Source organism: Dysidea avara, chromosome 12, assembly GCF_963678975.1.
Source record: "Dysidea avara chromosome 12, odDysAvar1.4, whole genome shotgun sequence".
NCBI classification, from domain to species: domain Eukaryota; kingdom Metazoa; phylum Porifera; class Demospongiae; order Dictyoceratida; family Dysideidae; genus Dysidea; species Dysidea avara.
This window is the reverse complement of record NC_089283.1, coordinates 24,312,376-24,335,395: the sequence shown is the minus strand read 5'-3', so window position 1 is coordinate 24,335,395 and position 23,020 is coordinate 24,312,376. Positions and strand designations below refer to the sequence as shown.

The window sequence follows — 23,020 nt, the reverse complement described above, 5'->3', positions numbered from 1 at the left end:
TATATTTAAATATCTACATAATTAGAGCTGTGTATTCATTGATTGTGGAAGTGAGTGGGCGCTGTTATGTGTTTTGTACAAAAACCGTTTCTCTAGAATGCAGTCCAACATCTTTGAATGATTGTAGTGAGTTTACCATGGTGATTACTCGTCGTGGGAAGTTGGCAACAACCTCTATCTCATTGACATTGCAGCCTTGAGCAGACAAAATATCAAACAACTCCTAAACATTATCAAAATAATATATCACATTGTACGTAGATACAAGCTTCTCACCTGTATTGGATGATTCTCATGGAAACTGCATTCCATTCTTCCACCAGATGGTAATCGTAATAATAAATGTAATATGTTTCCCGATGAATTCTTTTTGCTACTACTGCTACTGGAATTCTCACTGATACTCAGTTTTTGCATTGGTAAACTTTTCTCCGTGTTCCTTCGAGCACTGCCTTTACCTTTGTCCTCTTTTGTACTACTGGGTAACTTCTTTGTCATGTTTAGGTACGCTAATCTGGAGGGGTCAAGGGTAGTGTTTGTGTTAGAATGTTTCGCTACATCAGTTACTAAACAACAATCATCATCACTTTCATCATCGTCAGAATCAACTAGCACAAAATCATTGTCATCAGAATCTGACTTGTTACCGTTGACACTTATTGAAGCAGCGATGGCAGCTTTCAATTGGTCCTCTTCAGATAGATCAATAACATTTGCATCCGTGTCTGTACGACTTCTCTTAGCCTGAGGCACGCTAATGTCTTCATTACCAAGTGAATGAGTGGATAGAAAGTCTGATGCTATAGCACAAAACAAGAATTGGTAAAATATTGACAGTATTACTTTACCAAGCCAGCAGGTTTCCATGTGTCTGCATGTGCATGGAAAAACCATCTACAGTCCCCCTTTTGTTGGCAATGTCAAAATTCTAATCAAACAGTTGTAATGATACAACTGTTTTAGGACCAATACACATCTTTATCACCCCCACAAAACAACCGGCTGACTTGCAAGACTATAAATAACTTACTGAACTCCAAAAATGATTCTGGATTATCACCTTTCCATTGATCAATAAGTTCACCTACTGAACAGTGAGACAAATGTGGTACAATGGGAACAGCTTACCAGTTCTGGGGTCAAGCACTGCTAAAAATGGGAAGCCATGGACGTTATAAAATTGACAGAATTTAGTGGCCTCTTCAGTGCCACGATATGCCTGGACATGACGAACTTTACAAAACTTCCACACAATTGTAACAATTTACCTGCCATAGCAAGAAGTTATTTGAGACAACACTCTTAACTCGACTGTTGTTCCAAACGTCCCTATTAAGGACTTGAGAGGAGAACTCCCTGGAGTCTTGTATGTTTACTAGTAGCCATTTGTTCACTGTTGTCCCTGCCTCTTTAGCTTCAGTGAAGTTGCCTTGAAACATCAAATCCAATGGCGGCTTGAAAAGCTCTGAGAGAGTGGCCCTCTTTTTGTCTGATGTGTGCATTTCTGGTAGATGTTCAATAAAGCCAGGTAAAACGAAAACAACTATTCTACCTGAAGATATGTCTCTAAATGGGTCAAATATTGATGGCGGGAGATTCCTTTTTCTCCTTCGCAGGCGACCTACAACACAATAGTCACTAGTTATACATACGTCACACACATTACCTGCTGGGGGCTCATTTTCCACTAGTACTCCACGTATTGGGAGAATTGGCGCTCTAACTTCGTCACTGTCTCTATGGTAACAGAGAAATAGAAGATACAAATTCAAACCACATTATTCCGACACAACATAATGTATTATACAACTAACGGGATGGGAACTAATGATGGATGAGTGTCGCTCGCTCCCGTAGGTGCTCCGTCTTCCATATACATCCCAACAGCCAACTCGAGGTTACCTTCGCAAGCGTTCAGTAAATTCCTTGCAGTTTCGTCTGAAGCGCCTGTAACGCTCATGAACTGAGCAATTTTACTTGCCATTTTCACTCAAAAACTAAAACCCACAATCAAAAATAAATCACAATTTGTGTTAGAAGTGTCCCAATAAATTGCGTGCAATAAAATATATTCCTAATCCAGTTACAAATCCGAATGGTCTTCTTCTGGGAAAGTTTCTAATCTTATAGGATCATTACCTAGTCCTATATCCCCCATCTCTTCAAAGGTATCAGATTCTTGTTTGTGATAAGGAGTAGAAATGGTCAACTCCATCTCCTCATCATCTTCTTCCTCGCTGCTTTCAATGTCAGAATCGGTGTGCAACTAATGGAACAATAACAACATATTACTAGTGCTATAATACATGCCAGATATATATGGGGATAATGACATGACTTGAAACCTGTCTAGGTAAATTCTAATGTTTCATGTGCTTTTACTGTTTTTGTATTGTGTACCAGTTGCTATTTTGGTGTTGTTTTTGTACTACACAGCAATAGTGAAAGTTAGAAGGTTGGAAATTTGGAAAATTCGTCACAACTTATTCAACAACAAAGCTATTGTAATGTTGACAGCATAATAAATTCATCAAACTTTCAAGTTACAAGATTCTGGCTACAGCCATGAAAAGTATGCAAACTGTTATCTTACAAATAGCCTCCTGGTTCACATGTGTGATGCTGTTTGTTCTACAAACAGAAATGGATTATATGGACACCTACTAATAGCCTGGTAGCTGAAAATTGAAGCAATGAACACTCTGAGGAGAAAACTACAGAAAGTACAATAACACACTTAATAACTACACATGTACTGAGGAGCAAGTTATTTTCAGAATATGTAACTTTGAATTAAAAGGAAAACACTGTGAAATGAAGATGGATTACTGTTTGACATAAACCTACTTACAATTTCACACACTACAATAAAGTCTAAACAAGTATTTGTGATGAATTCACCAAGCTTCCACTTCATTCAAATCACCATCACACACTGAGTCTTATTCTTATTGCATTTAGCTTAATGTCATGGGACGAAGCATGATGGAGGCATGGCCAATCAAAGTGATGGGTTTAGAGCAATGGTAGACAATTACAGAAGGGCTACTTTCTTTGAGCAGGCTACCTATGGAGATGTTCTAATGCTTGGTGCCTTGCTATAGGAATTTTATGGTGAGTAATATGGTGTATGTTAGCAAATTCCTTCTAATTTTAACACCAACAAAATTATAAGAGTTTATACAAGTTCATCTGTTGCCCTCCAATATACAGGTCATTGGATATTGAAGGGTTAAAGTATTAGTATGAAAAATAAAGCACTCTTGGCATGATCTCCAAGACTAATACAGCACTTGGCTTCACTTCAGGCTGCATCAGTCTCAATCATTGTGTATATTTACCACACAGCCTCATAACAGTGTAAATAATGATGGTATTCCTGAAGTAGCTGTCTGCACATTAAGCAGGATACTAATGACACATGTGGGGCAATGGCCAGCTTAAACAGGTTTCAATGAACTACTTGGCACACAAATGCACAACACACACACACACACAACAGTACCGTGTGGTGTTTGGGTTTACACTTGCTGCACAGGTCCACCAACCAGTGAAGTTTGGAGGGTAGGAACGTCTCCAATGGTCTACCATGATGAGTGAAGAAAGGGATGAAGTAGCTAAAATGACAGATAAGTTAACACTCATCATCAAGTGTTAAGTCATCTTACTCTTTATCAATCTTAGTGAACTTGGATACCATCCAGTTGCCTTTCATTTTGTCATATGGGATGACATTACCCTGAGAAGGGGTTGACATAAACACACACATTAACAAAAGGGATATGTCATTCCAGAAAAGTTTAACCTACCAACAAACAATATTTTAATGGTAGTGATTCCAGGTCATACATGTCCCAGAACCCTATAAACCTTCAGCCACCCCAACACAATACATGACTTTCCTAGCTAACAAGCAGGTACTACACTATCCATATAAGTGACAAAACAGAGTTTCTAAATATCAGTAACTGCTCAATTACACTCTAAACTAATTCCTCGGCATTATTACACAACTAATTGTGTCCCTTGGGAATTCAAGATTCTCAGGTAACTGCAAACTACATTATACCATCATTTACCAATACTGCTTGACTTGTGAATATTAAAATAATTGATAAAGGCTAACATGCTGCTATTACCTACACATTCAGACCATAAACCCACAATGGGCTCTACACTAAATCATGAGCAAGAAACATGGACAGGAAGCAATACAACTTTTACAATATTTAAAGATGTGAACTCACTTCTTCATGAAGCTCTTCAGACTCACTGTCCTCCACACCAACACTGTAAGAAATATTACACAATAACAAATATGGACAAGAACTATATTTGATAATAGAATATACCGAGTCTGATAAAGGCCAGAGGGCACTGCACTAATGGCACATTTCTCAACACTTTAGTTCAAGTTTTGTGGCTAATGCATTTTTAAAAGTCCTGGCAGTGTGCTTTGCTCTATAGGTTTTATTGTATTATGGGATGTGTGGGCCATTTGTGTTCATGTAGAGTCAAAGGAGCACAATTGTGGTTTGCCAAAAGTACAGCAGATGCAAGCATGCTATTTTGCGAAATTGGTCAAAGGAAAAATATATATTTATCCTCAAACACAATAATAGTTGAGGTTTCTCTCCTCTAGGATAAAGTACATAAAAAATATGAGACTAACTTTATCTTGAGTAGTTGTAACATCAAGGTGGTGAAGCCGCCATTAATCAGGACAGTAATCAAGACGATGACCAGAGTACATGTGAAGATCAGCTGCCTCTCCTCTGTCTCCGTGTTACGTATTGCGAGAGCAAAAGCAATAGCTCCTCGTAATCCTACAATAGTAATAATTGGTTGTCAGACACAGCAGCATGTGTGTACAGTGAACAAGTTTCAGTGGCTGAACACACACTTTATTTGTTGAACTATACAGTATCGTGATCATAGCACAATTCAGCACCACATTGTACTAACTGTCTGCACTACAAAATTAGTTATTGCTACAAATGAAGGGAGAGTCGAGAAAGGTAAACTACATCACACACCATTTCTTATTTTTTTGTCTTTTTTTACACCTGTACCAGTGATGCCATTCACACCAGAGTGAACTTAAATGGCTTTCAAGACATCATCAGTTTGGGTTAATTACAAACACTCAACATCAATTAGTGAAAAAGGAAACATTTATTTGATGATTACAGGGTCCACTGGGTTTGGAGATACTAGTGAGATGAGCAAACCAGTGTAAACTCTTGGCAAGGGAAATATTATACACACAAAATTCAGTGAACTAACCAGAGAACACCAACATGTGCTGGAAATTCCATCGTATCTTTTGCCGCCGGAATCGATTGAGTATGAACGTCAACACATAAATGTTGAGGATTCGTCCAATCAATATACCAATCTAACAAATTAGTTAAAGAAACACACTACGAAACAACAACCTCAGTAGGATACAAAAGAGACTCCAATAAAGCCAGGGTACCAGCGGTGCTTGCTAAAAGTAAACAACGACAATCCCATGTAGATGAATACGAAATTCTCAGCAAGAAAGTTAAGAATTTCAAACACCTACAGAATGATACAGTACATGTTATAATGACCACATGTGACTACGACATTTACCTCCTTTGTTCTCCTTCTTGACTCCACAGACAAGTTGATGTAGGTATAGTGTGACTGCATGATGCCACAGAATAGAATAGCAACGATACCTGTTGATCAGTTGACAGTGTGTTATCATGATATTGACTCTGAGGGGGTAGGACATGGCTGGCTTAAAAGTGTGGTTGGGCTAATTTTGTAACTTCTTGTAATAAACTGTCCAAAAATAAATGTGGACACAACAAAGTGTAGCATGGCATCATAACATGTAGGGAAATGTTATTCCATCAGGATGTTCATACTAGTGCATTACTTTGAAGCTTCTGTAAAGCAGAACGTAATCCTCCTTTATGTTCCAGCCTTATCCTACCTCCCTGTTACTGACTATCTTACCACTAAGAGATGCTGCCTCAGCTATCAAGAAGGCACTGTATGACATCAACATAAACAGTGCTGTCTCCAATAGTGGATATTCACGTAGTTTTGACATCTTCAGGAACAAAGCTGTGATCAGTGCTGCTACACAGCCGAGCACAAATGAACCAACAAAAATTCCAATAAACTTCAGGAATGAAATGACAACAGAATAACCATGAAAACTGCTTGACTCTCCGGGAGGTACGTCATACTCGTCAACAGATCTAAAGACAATGAACAGACATTGTAATATAATACATACCAACAAACTATCATGTGTATGTACAGACACCACACTACAAACACACAGACACCGCACTACAAACACACAGACACCGCACACACACCTATACAGTACAATAGCCACGGCATCATTTAGTACACTCTCCCCAAACACCAGTGAGTAAAGATCAAAGTCAACACGAAGATCATGGAACACAGCAAGTACTGTCACAGGATCGGTAGCTGAGATTAGTGCACCAAATAAGAATGATGGTATACTACTGGTGCCAAACTTGTGGAACGTTTTGTCCTTATCATAACTCACTCCTTCTTCTAAGTTAGTCTTGGTATACAAGTACATTGTAAAACTACAGGGGGGATCAGCTACAGTAAACCATTATTATTACATGATAATCATACCCGACTACAGCACAAGAAATTGTTGTGCCAATAAATGCATATATAGCAACTGAGCCAAGATTTCTGAAGAAATGCCGCTATACCAAATAATACCAATAAACACAAGAAGTAGCAAGCATTATTTAACCAACCTTGTGCAAGCTATAACCAGCATAGAAGATGATTGGTGGTAGTAAAACAAAGAAAAATAGCTCTGGATTAAAAAGAAGCTACAAGCACAATTATAATTATGTTAAAACTAAACCCATCACACTTACTGATTCTTGTATATCATTACCAGCTTCATTCCTGTACACTCTTCCATCAACTGTGCAAAAATATCTCTGATGTGATGATGGTCGCCCTTGAATGATTAGTGTGTCTCCAACATTAACTGTACCAGCTTTACATGATTTACTGAACAATTGATATTCTGGTGTATCATTCTCCTCAATAGCATAAGTAAATATAGCACCAAATATTATTCCTGTAAATAAGCAATAGTGTTAGTGCGTATGTCTGTGTTGCTGACCGTAAATTAAGGATAGGCCGGTTTCGTGTAGTACACGTAATCTCTTCGCCTTGAATATCCATATCGTGATAACAGTCATTCCTAATAGCCAGCAAGTTAGTAGTAACGACAAACTGTCTATCGTGTGCACTTCTTCGCCTCGCTCATCAGACGAACTAAAACGCACATCTGAATGATACAGGGTGTCTTCACTGACGTTAAAAAGTGTTCGCACGGTCGTGTCCAGTTCATCATCGCTCACACCAATAAGGGAATCATCACTAACGTTCCTAATACCGTACCACGAAACACTGCATTTATCCTCCATTACGCGTCTCGTGATTTTATTATTATTATGGCGGATAATAAGCGCCAGCGCTGGATATTTAGTAGTAGTCAATGGCAACGCAAGTCAACAATATTTCATGTCAGGAATTCCATTATTGCGAAGGCCCAGACCACCGAAAGTAGAAGAGCGGGTAATTCAGGATAATCCATTTTCAGCTAGTCGGGGCACACGCAGTCGTCCAATAACTCACATTTCAGCATCCACCGCTGTCGTTCCTCGTAGCGAAATTGTGGAAAGTTGCACAACTGGGCACCGCGCACCTCCTAATACTACCTACACACACTATCATGGAGACGTGAAGGAGAGAGAACCCTTTGTGATCAACTCGTTATACCCCAAAGGTCCTAAACCATTACCATGCAGGGCGCCAATTAGAACAAATGCTCCAGTTGAAGTTGTAGACAGATATTACTACCACGAATGGAACTATGATACAAATGAAGATGACTTCACTTTAAATGACTTAATGCAGACACCACCAAGTGCTGGAGAGGAGAGGAAGCTAATAGAGACACCTAAAGGACCGATATTGTCAAAACATAGTTATCAAACACTAACTAGCTGGTTTGCAGTTAATGTACCTACTCAGAGCCACATCAATACAGCAACCATTGAAGGTATTGTTTGTGGACTATACAACAATGAAGCTTCTTTTAACAGACTCAGACACAACACACAAATTTACTTCCATAGTATATGACAAAGATTTTTGGTTCAAATAGTTTTTAGCTTTTTTGCAGTATAAAGTATCCCAAAACAAAGTGTCTATTATAGAGAGATGTTTGTATTACTTGTGTTCCTTCCCAGCCAATGATCTGCAGTCTCCAGAGAAACGGAAACCTTTACTACAATTTCTTGTTGGTAAGCTTCATAATGGCTGCTTCACTGAGCAAGTATCATTCATACAGAGTTAAGGGCTATGGTGAAAGAAATGTCTAATGAAGATATGTCTACTGAGGAAGATGACACTAACAAGTTTGTAGATCATTATTTACTAGTAACCTGTCAGTTATCTTATATTAGGCTGTCATGTCAGAGAGGTGACATGGTTATGGTGGGGACCACTTCACGATACTTCTGTGGTGAAGGAAGATGTGGCTCTCCATTTTGTAAGTGACACGATTGTACTACACTGTGTCCCATGTTAGCTCCTTGTAGCTGATGTTGATCAAGTAATGATAGAGCCATCAGAAGTGGCTGTACTACACTGTATGGTGCATGGTGGAGCCAAACTGTCACTGAAGGCTCATTTCTTGGACACATTACCTGACCTGCAACCTCTATCACACACATTACATTACCTCAATGTGTCCTTCAACAACTTGAGGGTATTCCCTAACACTGTAGTGTTGTGTAATAAATTGGTGTGTCTGAAAATGAGGAACAACCCCATCCATGAAATACCAAATAGTGTGTCACTATTAACACTACATGTTGGTGTTACTCTTGTTATTTGTAGGTATTTCATTGCTTCAAAATTTGAGGATATTTTGCATCTCATTCTGTTTGATATCAGACCTTCCTATTGGGTAGGTGCTACTTGCTAGTGAGGTGCATGTCATGATGTGATCACTACAGGTTGTTTGCACTTGGTCAGCTAGAAGAACTGGATGTTTCCCATAACTCACTCAAATGGTTATCAAGAGACACTGCCAAATTGAGGTGATGACTTTCGGTACAAATAAATCATGTTGTCATTTTGAGAACTATATAGTCAATTACAGAAGTTAAATGTGGAGGGTAATCAACTAGAGGGACTTCCCCCAGGATTATTGGATCTTCCCCTTAAACAATTAGACACAGAAGGGAACTTGATGCATGCATTATTATGGCCACATAACACACATAACCAACCACAGGTCAGCAGTACACAACACGAGTAACATTATTACTGAAATGTATGTAGAGACTTAGTGAATTATGTAGTGTGATAGTGTCCAAGTATAGCCAGCAACAGACACTAAGGTAATCAATAGTAGTCCTTATTACTCCCTAGGGATTGTCCCTTTTTGTTCTTGTAGTGCATCTAGTGACAAGTGTGACAGCTGTAGTGGACCAGTGTTTGGGGTGGGGCTAAGATTGATCAGATCAGCACCTGATCCAAGATCAGACATCTTTCATCATTTACCATTCATTCTTATTGTATGCAGTCCATTGTGCCATAGAAAATTAAGAAGAAACTGGAGTCCTTATTAAAACATGGTATAAAATATTATTATTACTAGTGAATTACAACAACAACACTACACAGTATGGACAACTAATCATAATCCGCCGACTGATGCATAAAGTTCTTTATGTGGCATGGCTTGGTATTCTGGGCTTATCATGAAGGCATGATGTAGTTTAGCAAATGTTGGACGATTACTGGACTCTAACGACCAACACTCGAGCATTACTTTGTAAATGAAGTCCGGACAATTGTTTGGACGTTCTAACCTCCCGCCGTTCTCAACAAACTCCAAAACCTAAATAAATATTATTATTAGTAAGCACAGTGCTCTATTTATAGTTACCTCAGCACCAGTTTTATCCCCATAAGGTTGTTGGCCATAAGTAAACATCTCCCATAAGGTCACCCCATAACTCCATACATCACTAGCGCTGGAAAATGTGCCATAGTTGACAGACTCGGGAGCATACCTATATATACCATCAAATACTTGACGATGACACAGTACACACTATTGCAGTAATCATACCATTTGACCGGCCATCGGCCACCTTGAGAAGCCTGATAATAATTACTACCAGCACCCACAGCTCTTGACAGGCCAAAATCACTGATCTTGACCTAACAGTATGTACCCCTTTAAATGATGACACAGAATGTTTCTGTGAGTTTACTTGTTCTAAAGATTTTACAAGGATGTTTCTGGCAGCCAGGTCACGATGAACAAATCGCTTGTTCTCAAGGTACACCATACCACTGGCTATTTCTGCTGCCCACAATTGTAACGTGGTTAGGTTTGGATGAGGATGGCTGGTGGTGTCTTGCAGGTAGTTGATGAGTGAGCCAAGTGATACTAGTTCTTGGACCTGCAGAGCACGATGAGCTCCACCATAAAACTACTGCAGATACTTACCAACATCATGCTCTTGCCACCGAGTACCACTCCAAGTAGTTGTACAATACAAGGATGATTGAGTCCCTTCATGATACTTGCCTCTCGTAGGAACTCTTTCTGGCCATGTTGCATGGCATCTTTGTGTAATGTCTTAACTGCAACCTAAAATAAGACCAACAGCGATTTCAAAACTACTATATGGACACCCTTGAAACTGTCCTTATTAGTGAGGTGTAAATGTGTACAAATGGGACCATAGACAAGTGTCGTATTAACAAGATCTACACAAAAAAAATCAACAGCCAAGCTGTGAAAAAGGTGCGGCCTAAAAAAGTTGCAGCCATTTGTTGGCCGCCACCTTTGATTTCACAACTTTTTTCGCCCAGGATTTTTAAGGCCGCACTTTTTTTTTACAGCCTTGCAATTTTTACCACTTCTTTTTGTAATTGCAAGTTCCAAAGCCAGCCTATGGTTACTCCTTTTAACTTTTTTTCCTTTACTACAGGAATTGTTGAAGACTGTGTGGCTATATGTATTTATGAAGAATGGCTAAAATAAGATGAATTTTGAAAATGCAGCAGATTCGACTCAAATTAGGAACGGGATATGCCCTACCCTGAGGAAGCAGAAATGGTTCAAGTACTATGGAGCTATAGACAGATACATGAAAACAGCATTTTCTGGTTCCATAAAATGAGTATGTCACCTGCCCGCACTGGCTGTACTTAGCCACACAACACACTTGATATTCATAATTATTGTAGTACAGAGCACACATTTTTTAGCACAATACAATGCATATAGAATGTTCTAGAATGTCACTGATAGATCTATGAGTTATCATTCTGGTGTACTAAACCAGAACATTGGTTTATAAGGTAGAAATTATTAAGTACGGTGAGCAACCAGTGGTAGAGTGGTAAAGGGCTTGGGTTTATAGGTATGGAGGTCCCTGGTTCGAAACCTGGATAAGTTTTTTTTGACGATTTCTGTGTACATGTTTTTACTTCTCAGTGACTGTTCTATTAGAGTATCTCGATCATGCTTTTTTTCACATGTTTGGTTTTGCTTTATATCTCCTTAACTAATACTCTCAGTACTTTCAAACCACAAAAGGTTTGCACTACAATAGTAACTTCATGTACAGACTGATTTTCAAGCTCTTCCATCAAGCGGATTACCCTGTAGGCGTGATAACAAATCAATTTTGAAATACACATAATTCTGTTGTTCTTAGTTCAATTTGTACGAAAATTGGGCTGTAAATGTCCTGCGTGCATTATGTTCTTACTGATCTCCAAATTTGAAGTCAATGTTATTAACAAGATGCCTTTATCAGAGAGTTGATAGTAATTAGAGAGTTGTTTTAGTTTTTTAGTTATATATACAAATGAGAGAAATTTTTTTGTTGTAGTTATTGCCTGAAACCTTTTAGGTTTATTATTACAGCTCATAACTCGTTAAATTACTGCTGAAGATACAGATTTGTTAAAACTTTAGCAATAATTAAACTTTTAATTTTAGAGAGGTACTTCATAGCAAGGCAGTAAACATGTTAAATAACTCACGGCCAATGATTCTCCCTCAGGGCTCTGCCATGTTCCCCTCAGTACAGATCCAAACTCTCCCTCCCCTAGTTCTTCTCCCAACCTAATATCCTTCACGTCGATCAGTGCTTGGACTTGAGGGAAACCACTTGGGGCAGAAGTTTGGATAGGTTCCTTCATGCTACTCTCTCTTGAAGGAGCTGGGGGAGGCCTCCTTGGTGGCTTAGGAGCAGGAATGGCCGGGGTAGGGGGTAATACACGAGGCTTGAATAGTGCATTAATATCCAACGGTTGAAAACACTACAAAACATCACATTAAAAAAAAAAAAAAACTACACACACAAACTATCCTCACCCCTCGTGATTTACGATTGAGGAGTTGGCCATCTGGAGGTGGCACTGATTTTGTAAGAACTGTGGGTAGTCCATCAGGGAACATGGAGTAGTGATCGATCACTTGTTCCAGTGACTCAAACATGGGACCATCATCAATATAGAACCAACGATCAGACTAAAGGAAGCAGTATTATTGTAGTAATAACCACTGGACCCACAAGAAGCTACTGAAAACCTGCACAGCAGGCAGTCAGACACTAAACACCAAAACTCTGCTGGCTGCAGAGAAATATTCCAAACCAGTTGGTAATACCCAGTCAACTTGCACTGGGCAAGTGCCTGAGGGATCACAGAGCCTGGGATCAGAATTTCCTCTCCATTCAGCCAGCATGTTTCACTAAGGGTGATATTAACACAAGTCACTAAGGAAGTGTACACTGGTAGTTCTATTATGGCTTGTTTTCATGTTACACAGCCTTAATTGTTTAAACATTGAAAGTGTTTAAAACAAGAAACAATGCCAAAACACACACAGACAAAGTTTCCAGCACGAAGTGTCAAGAATCACAGCCAGCCAAGAAAATTCTAAACTACACCTGGTACTTGACTCAGTCGTTTTTTTGTGTTTTTTTTGGCAGTTTTATCATTTCACCAACAAGCAAGTTAGCACTGTACCAAAACCTTCTAAATCACATAATAAAAACCAAAGAACTCAGCTGCAGATTCGTGTAGTAGTAATAATACCAAGAGTTCACAATATTCGTATGGGGGAGGGTGTCTAACTGTCAGTATGGCCTGTACAAACACACTGCTGCAAGTTCACTTTTGATCATATTGTACACCTCTAGCCTGATTGTACTGATGACAAAGAACCGTTGATAGGTGATGATTGGCGTTGAAGCCTTTTTCTAAGAAAAGCCTGAGATGTTACTCGTAGCAGTGTGTTTGTTGAATGTACTTCAGTTAGAGACACTCTCCCCCATACAAATATTATGAACTCTTGGTAATAGAGTGGAACCTCTCTATTAGGGAAACTTAATTTAGGACACAGAATTTGGCCCATTTTTGCTGTATTCTAGATGTCTTCCTCATTTAGAGGTAAAATTAGACCCATGTTGCAGAGGGTCAGAGAGTTTGTTAAGAGGAGCTTCTACCATATATTACTCTATAAAGACACTTTGTGACCCAGAAATTTTTAGCTGAGCGTTAAAAAACTTGCCCTCAAGCAGAGGTCAAATGTACAGAAAATTTTGTCCTTCTTAGAGTACAGCCTGTCTAATCAGGTCACTGTACCTTGTTTAATAATACATAAAATTAATACGCATGGCACAAAACACCCTACCTAGAAATCACCAGCAAAATAACGTCACTAAATTTTGGCCCCAAGGTGACAGCTATATTTCACATTTGTCCTGAAGCCTTTTCACACTGTAGACTACCCATACATTGTTATTGGAGGGGTAGCTCAGTATGACAAATAATAAACTTATTTTGAAGTGTTAACTACCTACCAGGATGTGGTACCTAGCGAGACATGACCACTTGATGGATAACAATTAAATTATATTAAATGATAGTAATTTTGTGGTAGGAAATTCATCAATATCATTGCTACATAATATAACTGAAACTCCTTTTTTTGGTCGAGCGTCTGAATTCACAGCAAAAATCCTAGAATGAACTATAGGTAGTGGAACTCTCAAAACATGGCCATAATAAGGAAAAACATTTTTGGTCCCAACAGGCCTGACATTTTTAACTCTGAAAGAAGACAATCTCTTAATTTATTGTAACAAAATTGGGTCAAAAATTCTCAATCCCAAATTAGTACATTATGATAATATTTACAACATTTCATGCACTAAACTAAGTTAATAATTACACACCTCTGACACTATTTCATAGTGATATGGTTTCTGTCCCAACATTAGTGTGAGTGCGTAGGAGTTTGGATGTCGTGAATTAGGTCGGACTAAAAACAATCCATCAGCAGCTCCATTCTGAAGTAACATGTGTACGGCATGCTACAGGCAACATGACATACACAGTGACATGTGCACACTAGGAGGGTAACGTGTACACAGTTACCTGTCTATCACAGCGACGGTGTAACCACTCACATGTGTTTGCACGAGGTGATGGATAATTGACAGCTACTGTATCTGTTCACAAAGTGATAAATACCACACAAAATGTATTTTACCTTACCAAATAATTCCATCACTCTCGACTTGCCATACCGCTGGGCTAAGTCACGAGGTTTGTCATTATCTGGGGTCCTCGGTCTTAGGGGAGCATGGTATCGTAGTAATACTTTACAGCACTCATCATGACCACGTAGTGCAGCCTCATGTAGGGCCACCCAATCTGTTTTTGAGTTTCTCTCTTGTACACCAGCCTTACCTTCCATTATCAGTAACGCAGCACACTCATGTTGACCATTCTGGCATGCTACCTGTAGTTGTGATAAATAGTGTGTGTGTTGTGTGTGTATGTACATGTGTAGTGTGCATGAATGGAACATAAAGTGAAATTGAAAAGACCTACATGTAATGCAGTAGCTCCTGAGCCATCTCTAATATGGACATCAGCGTTCTTTGCCAGTAACTGACTCAATATGTTAACATATCCACGTTTAGTTGCTTCGTGTACTGGAGTACATCCATCTTGATTACGAGAGTTAGCGTCTCCTATCTTCTGAGAGTAAGGTGACTTTAGTATTCTCTTAACAGCATCTACATTATTACTAGTGACTGCTGCATGTAAGTCTGTCTCTAGCCTTTTTCTGGTGGTGGCTGGAGGGGGCATCCCTGGGACAAAGGTTCTTAATTGAGTGGGTAATCCATCAGCCTTCTGTGAATAGTGATGTATAAGATCGTCCAGTCCCTGGAACACTGGCCCGTTATCAATAGAGAACCACGCGTCCCCGTGGTTAACTATCTGAAAGTGGTGATCCACGCTACGAGCCTTAAGACACAATACATAATGGCCGACGCTACTGATGCTTTCTCTGACGATAAAAGTCCCGTCTCTAGCACCTCCCGGCACTGATTCTAATATATGTACAGCGTTCTCTCTAGACACTTTACCATGGAACCAGCAGCCAGACTTCGTGCTCGTCATTTTCCACGAGAATTCACCGTGCGATACATAGCAAGAGATCACGTGAGTACGTTAAGAAAACATTTAAAATGGAGAGCCCAGCGAAGCATGTCATACTCGTGCTGTCTGGTAAAGGAGGGGTGGGCAAGAGCACTGTAGCTACACAACTAGCTCTGTCGCTGGTGGAGAATAAGAAGAAAGTGCGTGTTTATGCTGTGTAGTATACGGTGATATCCGGTGTCGTTTCAGGTCGGTGTGCTAGATGTTGACCTGTGCGGCCCCAGTATTCCTCGTATGTTAAATGTGGAAGGACAAGACGTACACCAATGCCCTACTGGGTGTGTGTAGTGTGTGTGTGTGTGTGTGTGTGTGTGTGTGCAGATGCAGTACGGTGACCATATGTAACATCACAATTTACATTACAGTTGGGTCCCAGTGTACACTAGGGCAGACAAGATGTTATCGGTGATGTCAATTGGGTTCCTTCTTGATCATAAGGATGATGCAGTTGTGTGGAGGGGCCCTAAAAAAAATGGTACAGATCTGTCATGTTACACCATTGGTGGTAATAAAACTTCTTAGCTATGATCAAACAGTTCTTGACAGACGTGGTATGGGAGGACTTAGACTACTTAATAATCGATACACCTCCTGGTAAGGCTCTAATGAAGAGTATAACACTGTCTGTTCCTCAGGCCACTTGTGGCGAGAACCCTAGTACTGTTTATTGAAGAAAAGTTCTGTAGAACAAAGCGTTATGTTATGAGGTTTTGAAATTATCCCACATATTATTTATTATTGGGTACAAATTTATAGCCAACATGTGATAACAATTGTTCCAATACTTTGGATACAGGACACATGTTCACCCTGTTATAATTATGAGGGAGGTCTGGTGAACATGACAACACATACTATTGTTATCCAGGTACAAGTGATGAACACATTTCAGTAGTTGAGGGTTTAAAAGAACTAACACCAGATGGAGCGGTAGTGGTCACTACTCCACAGGTGAGCTGTAGTGATGTCGTCACCCAGCTTATGTGATCATGTAGGGAGTGGCTCTGGCCGATGTAAGAAGAGAACTGTCCTTCTGTAGAAAAACCAGCATCAAGGTGTTAGGTGTAGTGGAGAATATGAGTGGATATACATGTCCACATTGTTCAGTGAGTGTGTGACTAAAATGATTTCAGTATTTTGATATTGTTTCGTTAGGAGTGTACTAATTTATTTTCTAAAGGTGGTGGGCAGGCTTTAGCTAGTGAATTTCAAATTCCTTTTCTTGGTAAGTCATTGTGCTATGATGAGACCATGGTTTTAACCTTTCCCTTAAAGGACAAGTACCACTTGACCCAAGAATAACACAGTGCTCAGAGAGTGGTAAGAGTTTTATGGACAGCTATAAGGGAACACCAACACAGGAAGCAATGAGTAATATAACAAAACAGTTACTCACTTTGTGCAATGACAACAGTTGAATAAATTTCTATAACACAGATGTAACATTTGCATTTCGTGGGGTGTAACTGTTATGAATTTTAGCCTATCTCTCTAAATATATTCTATGCTATGGTACTCTTTTAAAAGACTGTTCAATTAGAGTGATTTGCCACGTAATTGGTTCAATGCTGCCCAGGTTTATCTTTCTCCTTTCTCCACCTTTTCAAACACACTTCTGTAACAGGCTGTAGGACCAGGTGTCCTACAGACCTTCAGCACTTGTGCTGTGAAGCCTTAATAAATAAATTACTATCCGTTGGCTCCACTACATGGGGTACTTTGAGATAATAAGTCACTCTCTAGAGTTTCTGTGGATACGTATACATGAAATTGACAAGGAAAAAACGTCCTGACCATCCAGCAGTCTCCTGTAAGCGTTCAAGTGTCTGCAGGTGCGAGGCTACCCAGGTCCAGTCATGGATTTTTTTTCCTTTCTCCACTTTTTCATTCAAACACACTTTCTGTAACAACTTTAACTTTAAACAGGCAGACCTTCAGCACTTGTGCTGTAAAGCCTTAATAAATAGATAAAATAACCATCTGTATGGTAGCGTGTGTTCTATTAGAGTATATCACAGATTAATGGATAAATGCTGTACACATCAAATACTCATCAGTTACACACTATACAGGTTACAATGAGTTAGGAAGGAGGTGTGTCTATTATTAAAGAGACATTGTTATTCTGTGGTGTTGCAGGAGGTGAAGGTACTAATGGAGGTGGTAATATCTCATGAAGGGGAACAGCTTCTGATGTGGTAGGAGTCTGGGACATGATGTCTTCAGGGATTGCTGTAGGTGTGGCTCTTTTTCTTTGCAGTGGTGGAGGGGGAGGGGCTAGGGGTGGAGGAACAGCTCCAATCTTTGCAGGAAGGGAAGGCAGGGCTGGAACCTCCATTATGTCTGGCTTAATGGACTCTCTTCTTGTAGGAGGAACAGGAGCGGTTACTACATCTTTATCATCTTCATCAATGACAACTAAATTCTTGTAGAATAGTGACTGTCTTCGTGGTGGGACATCAGGGACCAGTTCAACATCATCATAGCCATCCATGGCAGTCATCTCATTGTGTAATGTAGTTGAGTCTGTACTATCATCTTCCATATGATGTTTACACTCTATGTGAGTGCCTGGAATAAGTTTCTTCCTCTTGCAGTTAATGTAAGCTATAACCTAGAGGGGATCAGATAGAGGACTAGAATTAGTATAACTTATCACTCACAATTGTAGTTGGTATGGTCACTGTATAAAGACCTGCTACTCCTAGTAGTATTGTTAGTAGGACAACAACTGGTTCACTTTCTACTCCAAATGATCTCTCCAATGACTGCACCATTGACCTCATCACTGATGGTGTCTCACAATACATTGATTCTGTGTGTACAATATACTAGTGACATTGAATAATTTTGTTTACCATCAGAGAATTGCAAGTTCTTAATATGCTCTAGTAGTTGTTCTCCACGTTGACAGTACCAGTATAGGTCAATGGTACAATTTTCCATCCTCTTGTTTGTAAAATAGTCAGAGATGGTTTGGTTTTCACTAAAATACATCACTGGATATGACCCCCATACTATAACATTCTCACCATTCAGGATAAAATGATATTGATACAGCAAATTGTCCAACATCTGCTGTGTTGGAAGGGAAGGCATTTTCCAACATTTCTTTAGTCTTGTTGTGACCAAATGGATTATTCTCAGTACAGTAAGCATCTACCGTGTACACATCCTATACAATAACAACATCAGTAAGATGAAATTGAGTACGTCGTGCCTCACATTTGGGGATGGTGCTACCATGATCTCTACTGCAGCTCGATCATGTTGTATGTCCAACTGGTGTACAGAACTCTTACCTGTAGAGCAAAAATGAATACAGGATTAGCATAGACTAGTTTTGTACCTTTGGTTATGTTACATTTGGGAAGAATTCTTCCAAACATTGTTTGTATTGAAACATTACAGAATTGTGCAGAGGGACAAATGGTATCATTATCTTGAGACATTGGTCTGTTCACCAAGTGAGGTATCTGTTTCCTCTGTATCTTCACTACACACTGGTATGCTCTCGGCTGATCACTGACTGAGTCTGGTAAGCTAATGTTAAACTGTGCTGTTGTCTTGTCTTGAGTCTATCAGTGTATACCAGTTAGTATATATATAAATTGGGGGCTATACCTTTGGAATGATCAAATTCTGTTCTGAAGGACCCTTGAGGTCCAGTCCAGAGCAATACAGCATAACTTTTAAGAATTCATCAACCTATTTTAATGTAGTACACTTCACTGTGGTTCAAACAAATAGCTCCTTTTTACCATGTTGTTTCCTTGAAGGTTTATTTGCAAGGTAACTTCACCCTCAGAATATCCACTGGTATACAGTAATTCCCACATCTTGTCTGAGCACGATTCAACAATTCCATTAGACTCAAAGTTTTGCTGATGTCTGCAATTTTGTAGCAAGTCCTCTAGAGGCTCCTCATAGTTAGGGGTCACCACACTTCTAGGAACTCTCTTAATGGTGGGTATCATTAGAGCACAATGCAGTGACTTCTTACAACCAATGAAATTTTTTTGTGTAACACAGATCATTACGTTACATTGAGGAGAATCCTGATGATTATTAAACTGTAACTTAAACCTTGAAATATCTGAATTATTCTAGACAAAAGACAACATAACATTAACAAGCATAATCATTATGTTATTATAACATACTATTTCATTGTTGCCTAATATATCAATCCCAGTACAGTCTATTGCAATGGATGATCTTTCCTATAACAAATTATTACCTAACACAACACATATATGTATTAACCTTGTTCTTTGTTCTAAACTTCACACTAAGTGTTCCACCATTTTCAGCTTCTCTCCACTTCCACAAAGAATTTTTACAAACCTTAAATTCTCTCACATAATCTAAATATAACCATATAGTATTGATTAGTGTAGGTATTAGGTGTAGTACTAACTTCCCCATACAAACTTTCTCTGGCGTAAGACAATCATGATATTACACCTGTACACGTCCTCACAACCACCATCATTCTCAACACACACGTTTAATACACATTTCTCAAATCTTTGTGAGTTTTTTCTGGTGTGTACAACGTATGATGCAACATATCCATCCATCTGATAATTTAGTAATTCATTAAATACAGAATATTAACCAACTTACCATGACACTATACAATGGCTGAGAGTTGACACTGACTACATCAAGGTTGTCACAAGACAGATGGGCCTCTCCATGAGTCATCTGAAATATTGATACTACTTATACCTTTAACCCTAATATAACCCTAATATAACCCTAATAGTCTCAGAAATAAGTGAAATGTTTAAGCTCTGTTCAGATACTCTGATACACTAATTGAGCACTCATTTAATTGAGGGCCGGTATAAATAGCTTGCAGCCTTCACACTTACAGCAGTAGCCAGATCATCACTTATGAGAAAATGTGCTTCGCCCTCAGTAACACTGTGTGTTATCCACAACCATTTGGAGGAGGGACATGGTTCAGAGTCTTCCAACATTGTATCATCTGATTCTGACGTCTCGATGTCATCTGATTCCTCATCGGCAGGATATAAATCCAATTCTGATACTCCATTCTCACTAGAAGTATTTGATTCCAATGATGGTATATAGTTAACATTACTGATGGTTATTCCACAGTGACTAGAGCAATTGTCTCCTGGTACTTCACCCATACATAATCCCAAAGAGCAAAATGTTGCATCAGGAACTTGTTGTAATAAAAATTGTAGTGTGATACCAACATACTGAAATAAAATAAAAACTATAAAAACTTGAAGAACAAACCCCCAGTATTACCGGTTGTGTCAGCACATCAGGAATTATTACTGGTGTAGACTGGGAACCACAAGTCATGTTGAAGTGTACTACATCTGGCCTGATCTGTATGTAGTAAAAATATTATTTAACCATTAATTAACTCATAACATCACCTGTTCTGTTTCACCTTGAAAAAACATAAGCCTACAATACCTTTCTAATGAGTCAGCACTCTCTGAACGTTAGCACATTGAAAACACTGGAGCACATGACTTGAGTAGATATAATAAACTGGATTTAATAGGCATTTGGGACTTCACACAAAATACTATACTCATATTGCAATTATTAGCATTGATTTATTTCTACATAGGGAAAAGCTTTCATGCCAGATCAAAGTTTAACACTATACACATTGATACTCTCTAATAGAACAGTCATGTATACAAAGATGTCTGACTGCTCCATTAGAGTATGACTGTATTATTAGTTGTAGTTAATGTAACATACAAGTCCACAAAAGATTTCACTGTCTATTAAGTCACTGCTTGATGCTTTAAGTGTAGGTTATGCTGTCAGCATACAATAAACAGACACCTACCTTTACAACTCACCATTTCTGATGATGGTCTATAGGTAACAATAACTTGTGTTTCTTTGTGATCAGTATTATTCAACTGATAAAATTTGATGTTGGCACAGCTTGAATTGCTTTGAAATTGTATGGTAGGGTTAAGCCACTGTCGATGATGATAAAATACACTTGGTCGTTGCAAAACTACTCCATTGCTAACATCTGGAATAACAATTAGGTAGGTCCTTTTGTCTCTCTCATTGCTACACGGGTTATGTGTTGGGAGGTTAGCACAGATGTGTAGGAAGCAAGCGTATTGGATATCCATAACTGTGCTAGTAGCCAATAGATCAACCTTCAGGGATTCAGACATTCTCTGCTATATATAAACAAGTTAAACGAATAACAGTAACTAGAGATATAAGGCTCACTTGTGGCTCAAATGTGTAATTTTCAACTTCAAATCCATCACAAAATAACTCGCATTGATAACTGGTGGCATTCTATGTCACAAGCCAATAATTAAAGAAATAGATTATGCCATCAACTCACTTGTTGTTCGTACCCTGATATAATGAGACTCCCTGACTGTTCATTTGCTGGTAGCCACTGAAACAGTAGCTGCTTTCTCAGAATGGTGTCAGGGGGAGGGTTTACATGTGCAGGAATTGTCATATCACACCAGTTGTGCCAGTCTTCAGAACAGTGTGTAGCTCTTAATCTTGTTGGGCAATATTTCAAGCTACAGTGATATTGTTCCTTGTTGATGTTGAGATGTCGCAAAGAAAATGATACTTTTGTGCCAGCTCGCTATACCAATTGTACAAAAATAAAGCCAACCTAATCAGTCACCTTACCAATTTTAATGCTACTGCTCTGTTTGGACTATAAACTGTTATGCCGTCTTCGCACGTGAGCTGACAGAGACCAGCTTTCGTCTACAATGTACAAATGACCAATTGACTACAATGGCGTAATTACTTGATGTCTCCATCCAAGGGTTCTCCCTATTAAATTTCCGCTACCAGGAGTCAACGGGTTCCATTGAAAGGTGAACTCATAGTTGTTGTTACAAGAAGCAAGTAGTGTAACCTGCGCAAAACTTGAAGCAATAAAAGTAGATAACGTATAAAGTATACAGCAGAAAGTTTTCATTTCGTCCGAGCGATTTCGTCTCTCCACAATATTGCAGTTGTCAGCGGCAACAAATTTAGCAGCATTTGATTGGTTAGAACGTATACTCGCACGTGAATTATGTCATAGCATGTTCATCGGCGGCATTCGCCTATTTATTATATAAATAAATAAGAAAGAGAGGGGAGCGGGAGATTTCTTGGTAAAACCGGGACCGGGAGCTGGGAGATCACGTGCACAATACTACAGGAAACTTATTTTTGCAATAAAGATGGTTTATTGATGCAGAAGAGGACTATGCAAGTAGTCTCCCCTCCTTTCAAACATGAGATATCGAACTTATTATACAAAAGATCGAGATACTCTAATAGAGCAGTCAGCCGGAACAGTCTCATGTTCTGTCTCTTAACTGCCAGTAGCTTGTTAATGTATTTTTAATAACAAGGTGAAAAG

General features: G+C 39.0%; 6 protein-coding genes across 8 annotated transcripts; 2 read left to right on the top strand and 4 right to left on the bottom strand.

The window, feature by feature from the left end:
- Positions 1–64: 64 nt before the first annotated feature.
- LOC136240428 (UBX domain-containing protein 7-like) lies at positions 65–1,984 on the bottom strand. Its single transcript, XM_066031414.1, has 8 exons — positions 1,815–1,984; positions 1,667–1,737; positions 1,553–1,621; positions 1,269–1,504; positions 1,129–1,219; positions 1,031–1,084; positions 277–800; positions 65–223 (listed from the first exon to the last, which is right to left on the bottom strand). Exons 1-8 carry the CDS (start codon positions 1,982–1,984, stop codon positions 65–67), a joined length of 1,374 nt encoding a protein of 457 aa, XP_065887486.1.
- Positions 1,985–2,017: 33 nt separating this feature from the next.
- On the bottom strand, positions 2,018–7,514 carry LOC136240416 (sodium/hydrogen exchanger 9-like). Its single transcript, XM_066031396.1, has 14 exons — positions 7,169–7,514; positions 6,915–7,123; positions 6,789–6,866; positions 6,658–6,734; positions 6,363–6,605; positions 5,992–6,239; positions 5,620–5,708; positions 5,452–5,565; positions 5,287–5,398; positions 4,673–4,826; positions 4,248–4,290; positions 3,669–3,739; positions 3,506–3,617; positions 2,018–2,266 (listed from the first exon to the last, which is right to left on the bottom strand). Exons 1-14 carry the CDS (start codon positions 7,473–7,475, stop codon positions 2,084–2,086), a joined length of 2,040 nt encoding a protein of 679 aa, XP_065887468.1. The 5' UTR covers positions 7,476–7,514; the 3' UTR covers positions 2,018–2,083.
- A 6-nt stretch (positions 7,515–7,520) lies between these two features.
- Positions 7,521–11,386, top strand: LOC136240424 (leucine-rich repeat-containing protein 63-like). Of its 2 annotated transcripts, XM_066031408.1 has the most exons (11): positions 7,521–8,113; positions 8,304–8,357; positions 8,405–8,471; positions 8,520–8,605; positions 8,655–8,906; positions 8,956–9,025; positions 9,075–9,158; positions 9,211–9,355; positions 9,403–9,461; positions 9,518–9,698; positions 11,070–11,386. In XM_066031408.1, the coding sequence occupies exons 1-10, from the start codon at positions 7,573–7,575 to the stop codon at positions 9,690–9,692; spliced, it is 1,533 nt and encodes a 510-aa protein (XP_065887480.1). In that variant the 5' UTR covers positions 7,521–7,572; the 3' UTR covers positions 9,693–9,698; positions 11,070–11,386. The 2 variants fall into 2 exon arrangements, with proteins under 2 accessions (XP_065887480.1, XP_065887479.1); XM_066031407.1 differs by lacking the exon at positions 11,070–11,386 and having other exon boundaries at positions 9,518–9,725.
- Positions 9,666–15,642, bottom strand: LOC136240413 (tyrosine-protein kinase HTK16-like). The gene is made up of 11 exons (XM_066031392.1): positions 14,995–15,642; positions 14,656–14,902; positions 14,536–14,609; positions 14,334–14,471; positions 12,467–12,622; positions 12,133–12,411; positions 10,583–10,726; positions 10,344–10,535; positions 10,199–10,290; positions 10,013–10,139; positions 9,666–9,964 (listed from the first exon to the last, which is right to left on the bottom strand). The coding sequence occupies exons 1-11, from the start codon at positions 15,568–15,570 to the stop codon at positions 9,761–9,763; spliced, it is 2,229 nt and encodes a 742-aa protein (XP_065887464.1). The 5' UTR covers positions 15,571–15,642; the 3' UTR covers positions 9,666–9,760.
- LOC136240432 (cytosolic Fe-S cluster assembly factor NUBP2 homolog) lies at positions 15,584–17,105 on the top strand. The gene is made up of 8 exons (XM_066031417.1): positions 15,584–15,749; positions 15,799–15,887; positions 15,975–16,084; positions 16,132–16,203; positions 16,478–16,560; positions 16,605–16,715; positions 16,765–16,834; positions 16,885–17,105. The coding sequence occupies exons 1-8, from the start codon at positions 15,639–15,641 to the stop codon at positions 17,025–17,027; spliced, it is 789 nt and encodes a 262-aa protein (XP_065887489.1). The 5' UTR covers positions 15,584–15,638; the 3' UTR covers positions 17,028–17,105.
- Positions 17,106–17,604: 499 nt separating this feature from the next.
- LOC136240402 (uncharacterized) lies at positions 17,605–22,629 on the bottom strand. 2 transcript variants are annotated; one of them, XM_066031374.1, is made up of 19 exons: positions 22,415–22,629; positions 22,291–22,371; positions 21,986–22,243; positions 21,865–21,936; positions 21,474–21,812; positions 20,899–20,982; positions 20,490–20,846; positions 20,239–20,319; positions 20,030–20,192; positions 19,876–19,976; positions 19,773–19,832; positions 19,371–19,715; positions 19,234–19,317; positions 18,959–19,187; positions 18,835–18,911; positions 18,642–18,784; positions 18,468–18,595; positions 18,273–18,424; positions 17,605–18,223 (listed from the first exon to the last, which is right to left on the bottom strand). In XM_066031374.1, exons 1-19 carry the CDS (start codon positions 22,586–22,588, stop codon positions 17,693–17,695), a joined length of 3,459 nt encoding a protein of 1,152 aa, XP_065887446.1. In that variant the 5' UTR covers positions 22,589–22,629; the 3' UTR covers positions 17,605–17,692. The 2 variants fall into 2 exon arrangements, with proteins under 2 accessions (XP_065887446.1, XP_065887447.1); XM_066031375.1 differs by lacking the exon at positions 22,415–22,629 and having other exon boundaries at positions 21,986–22,239.
- Between the last annotated feature and the right edge of the window lie 391 nt (positions 22,630–23,020).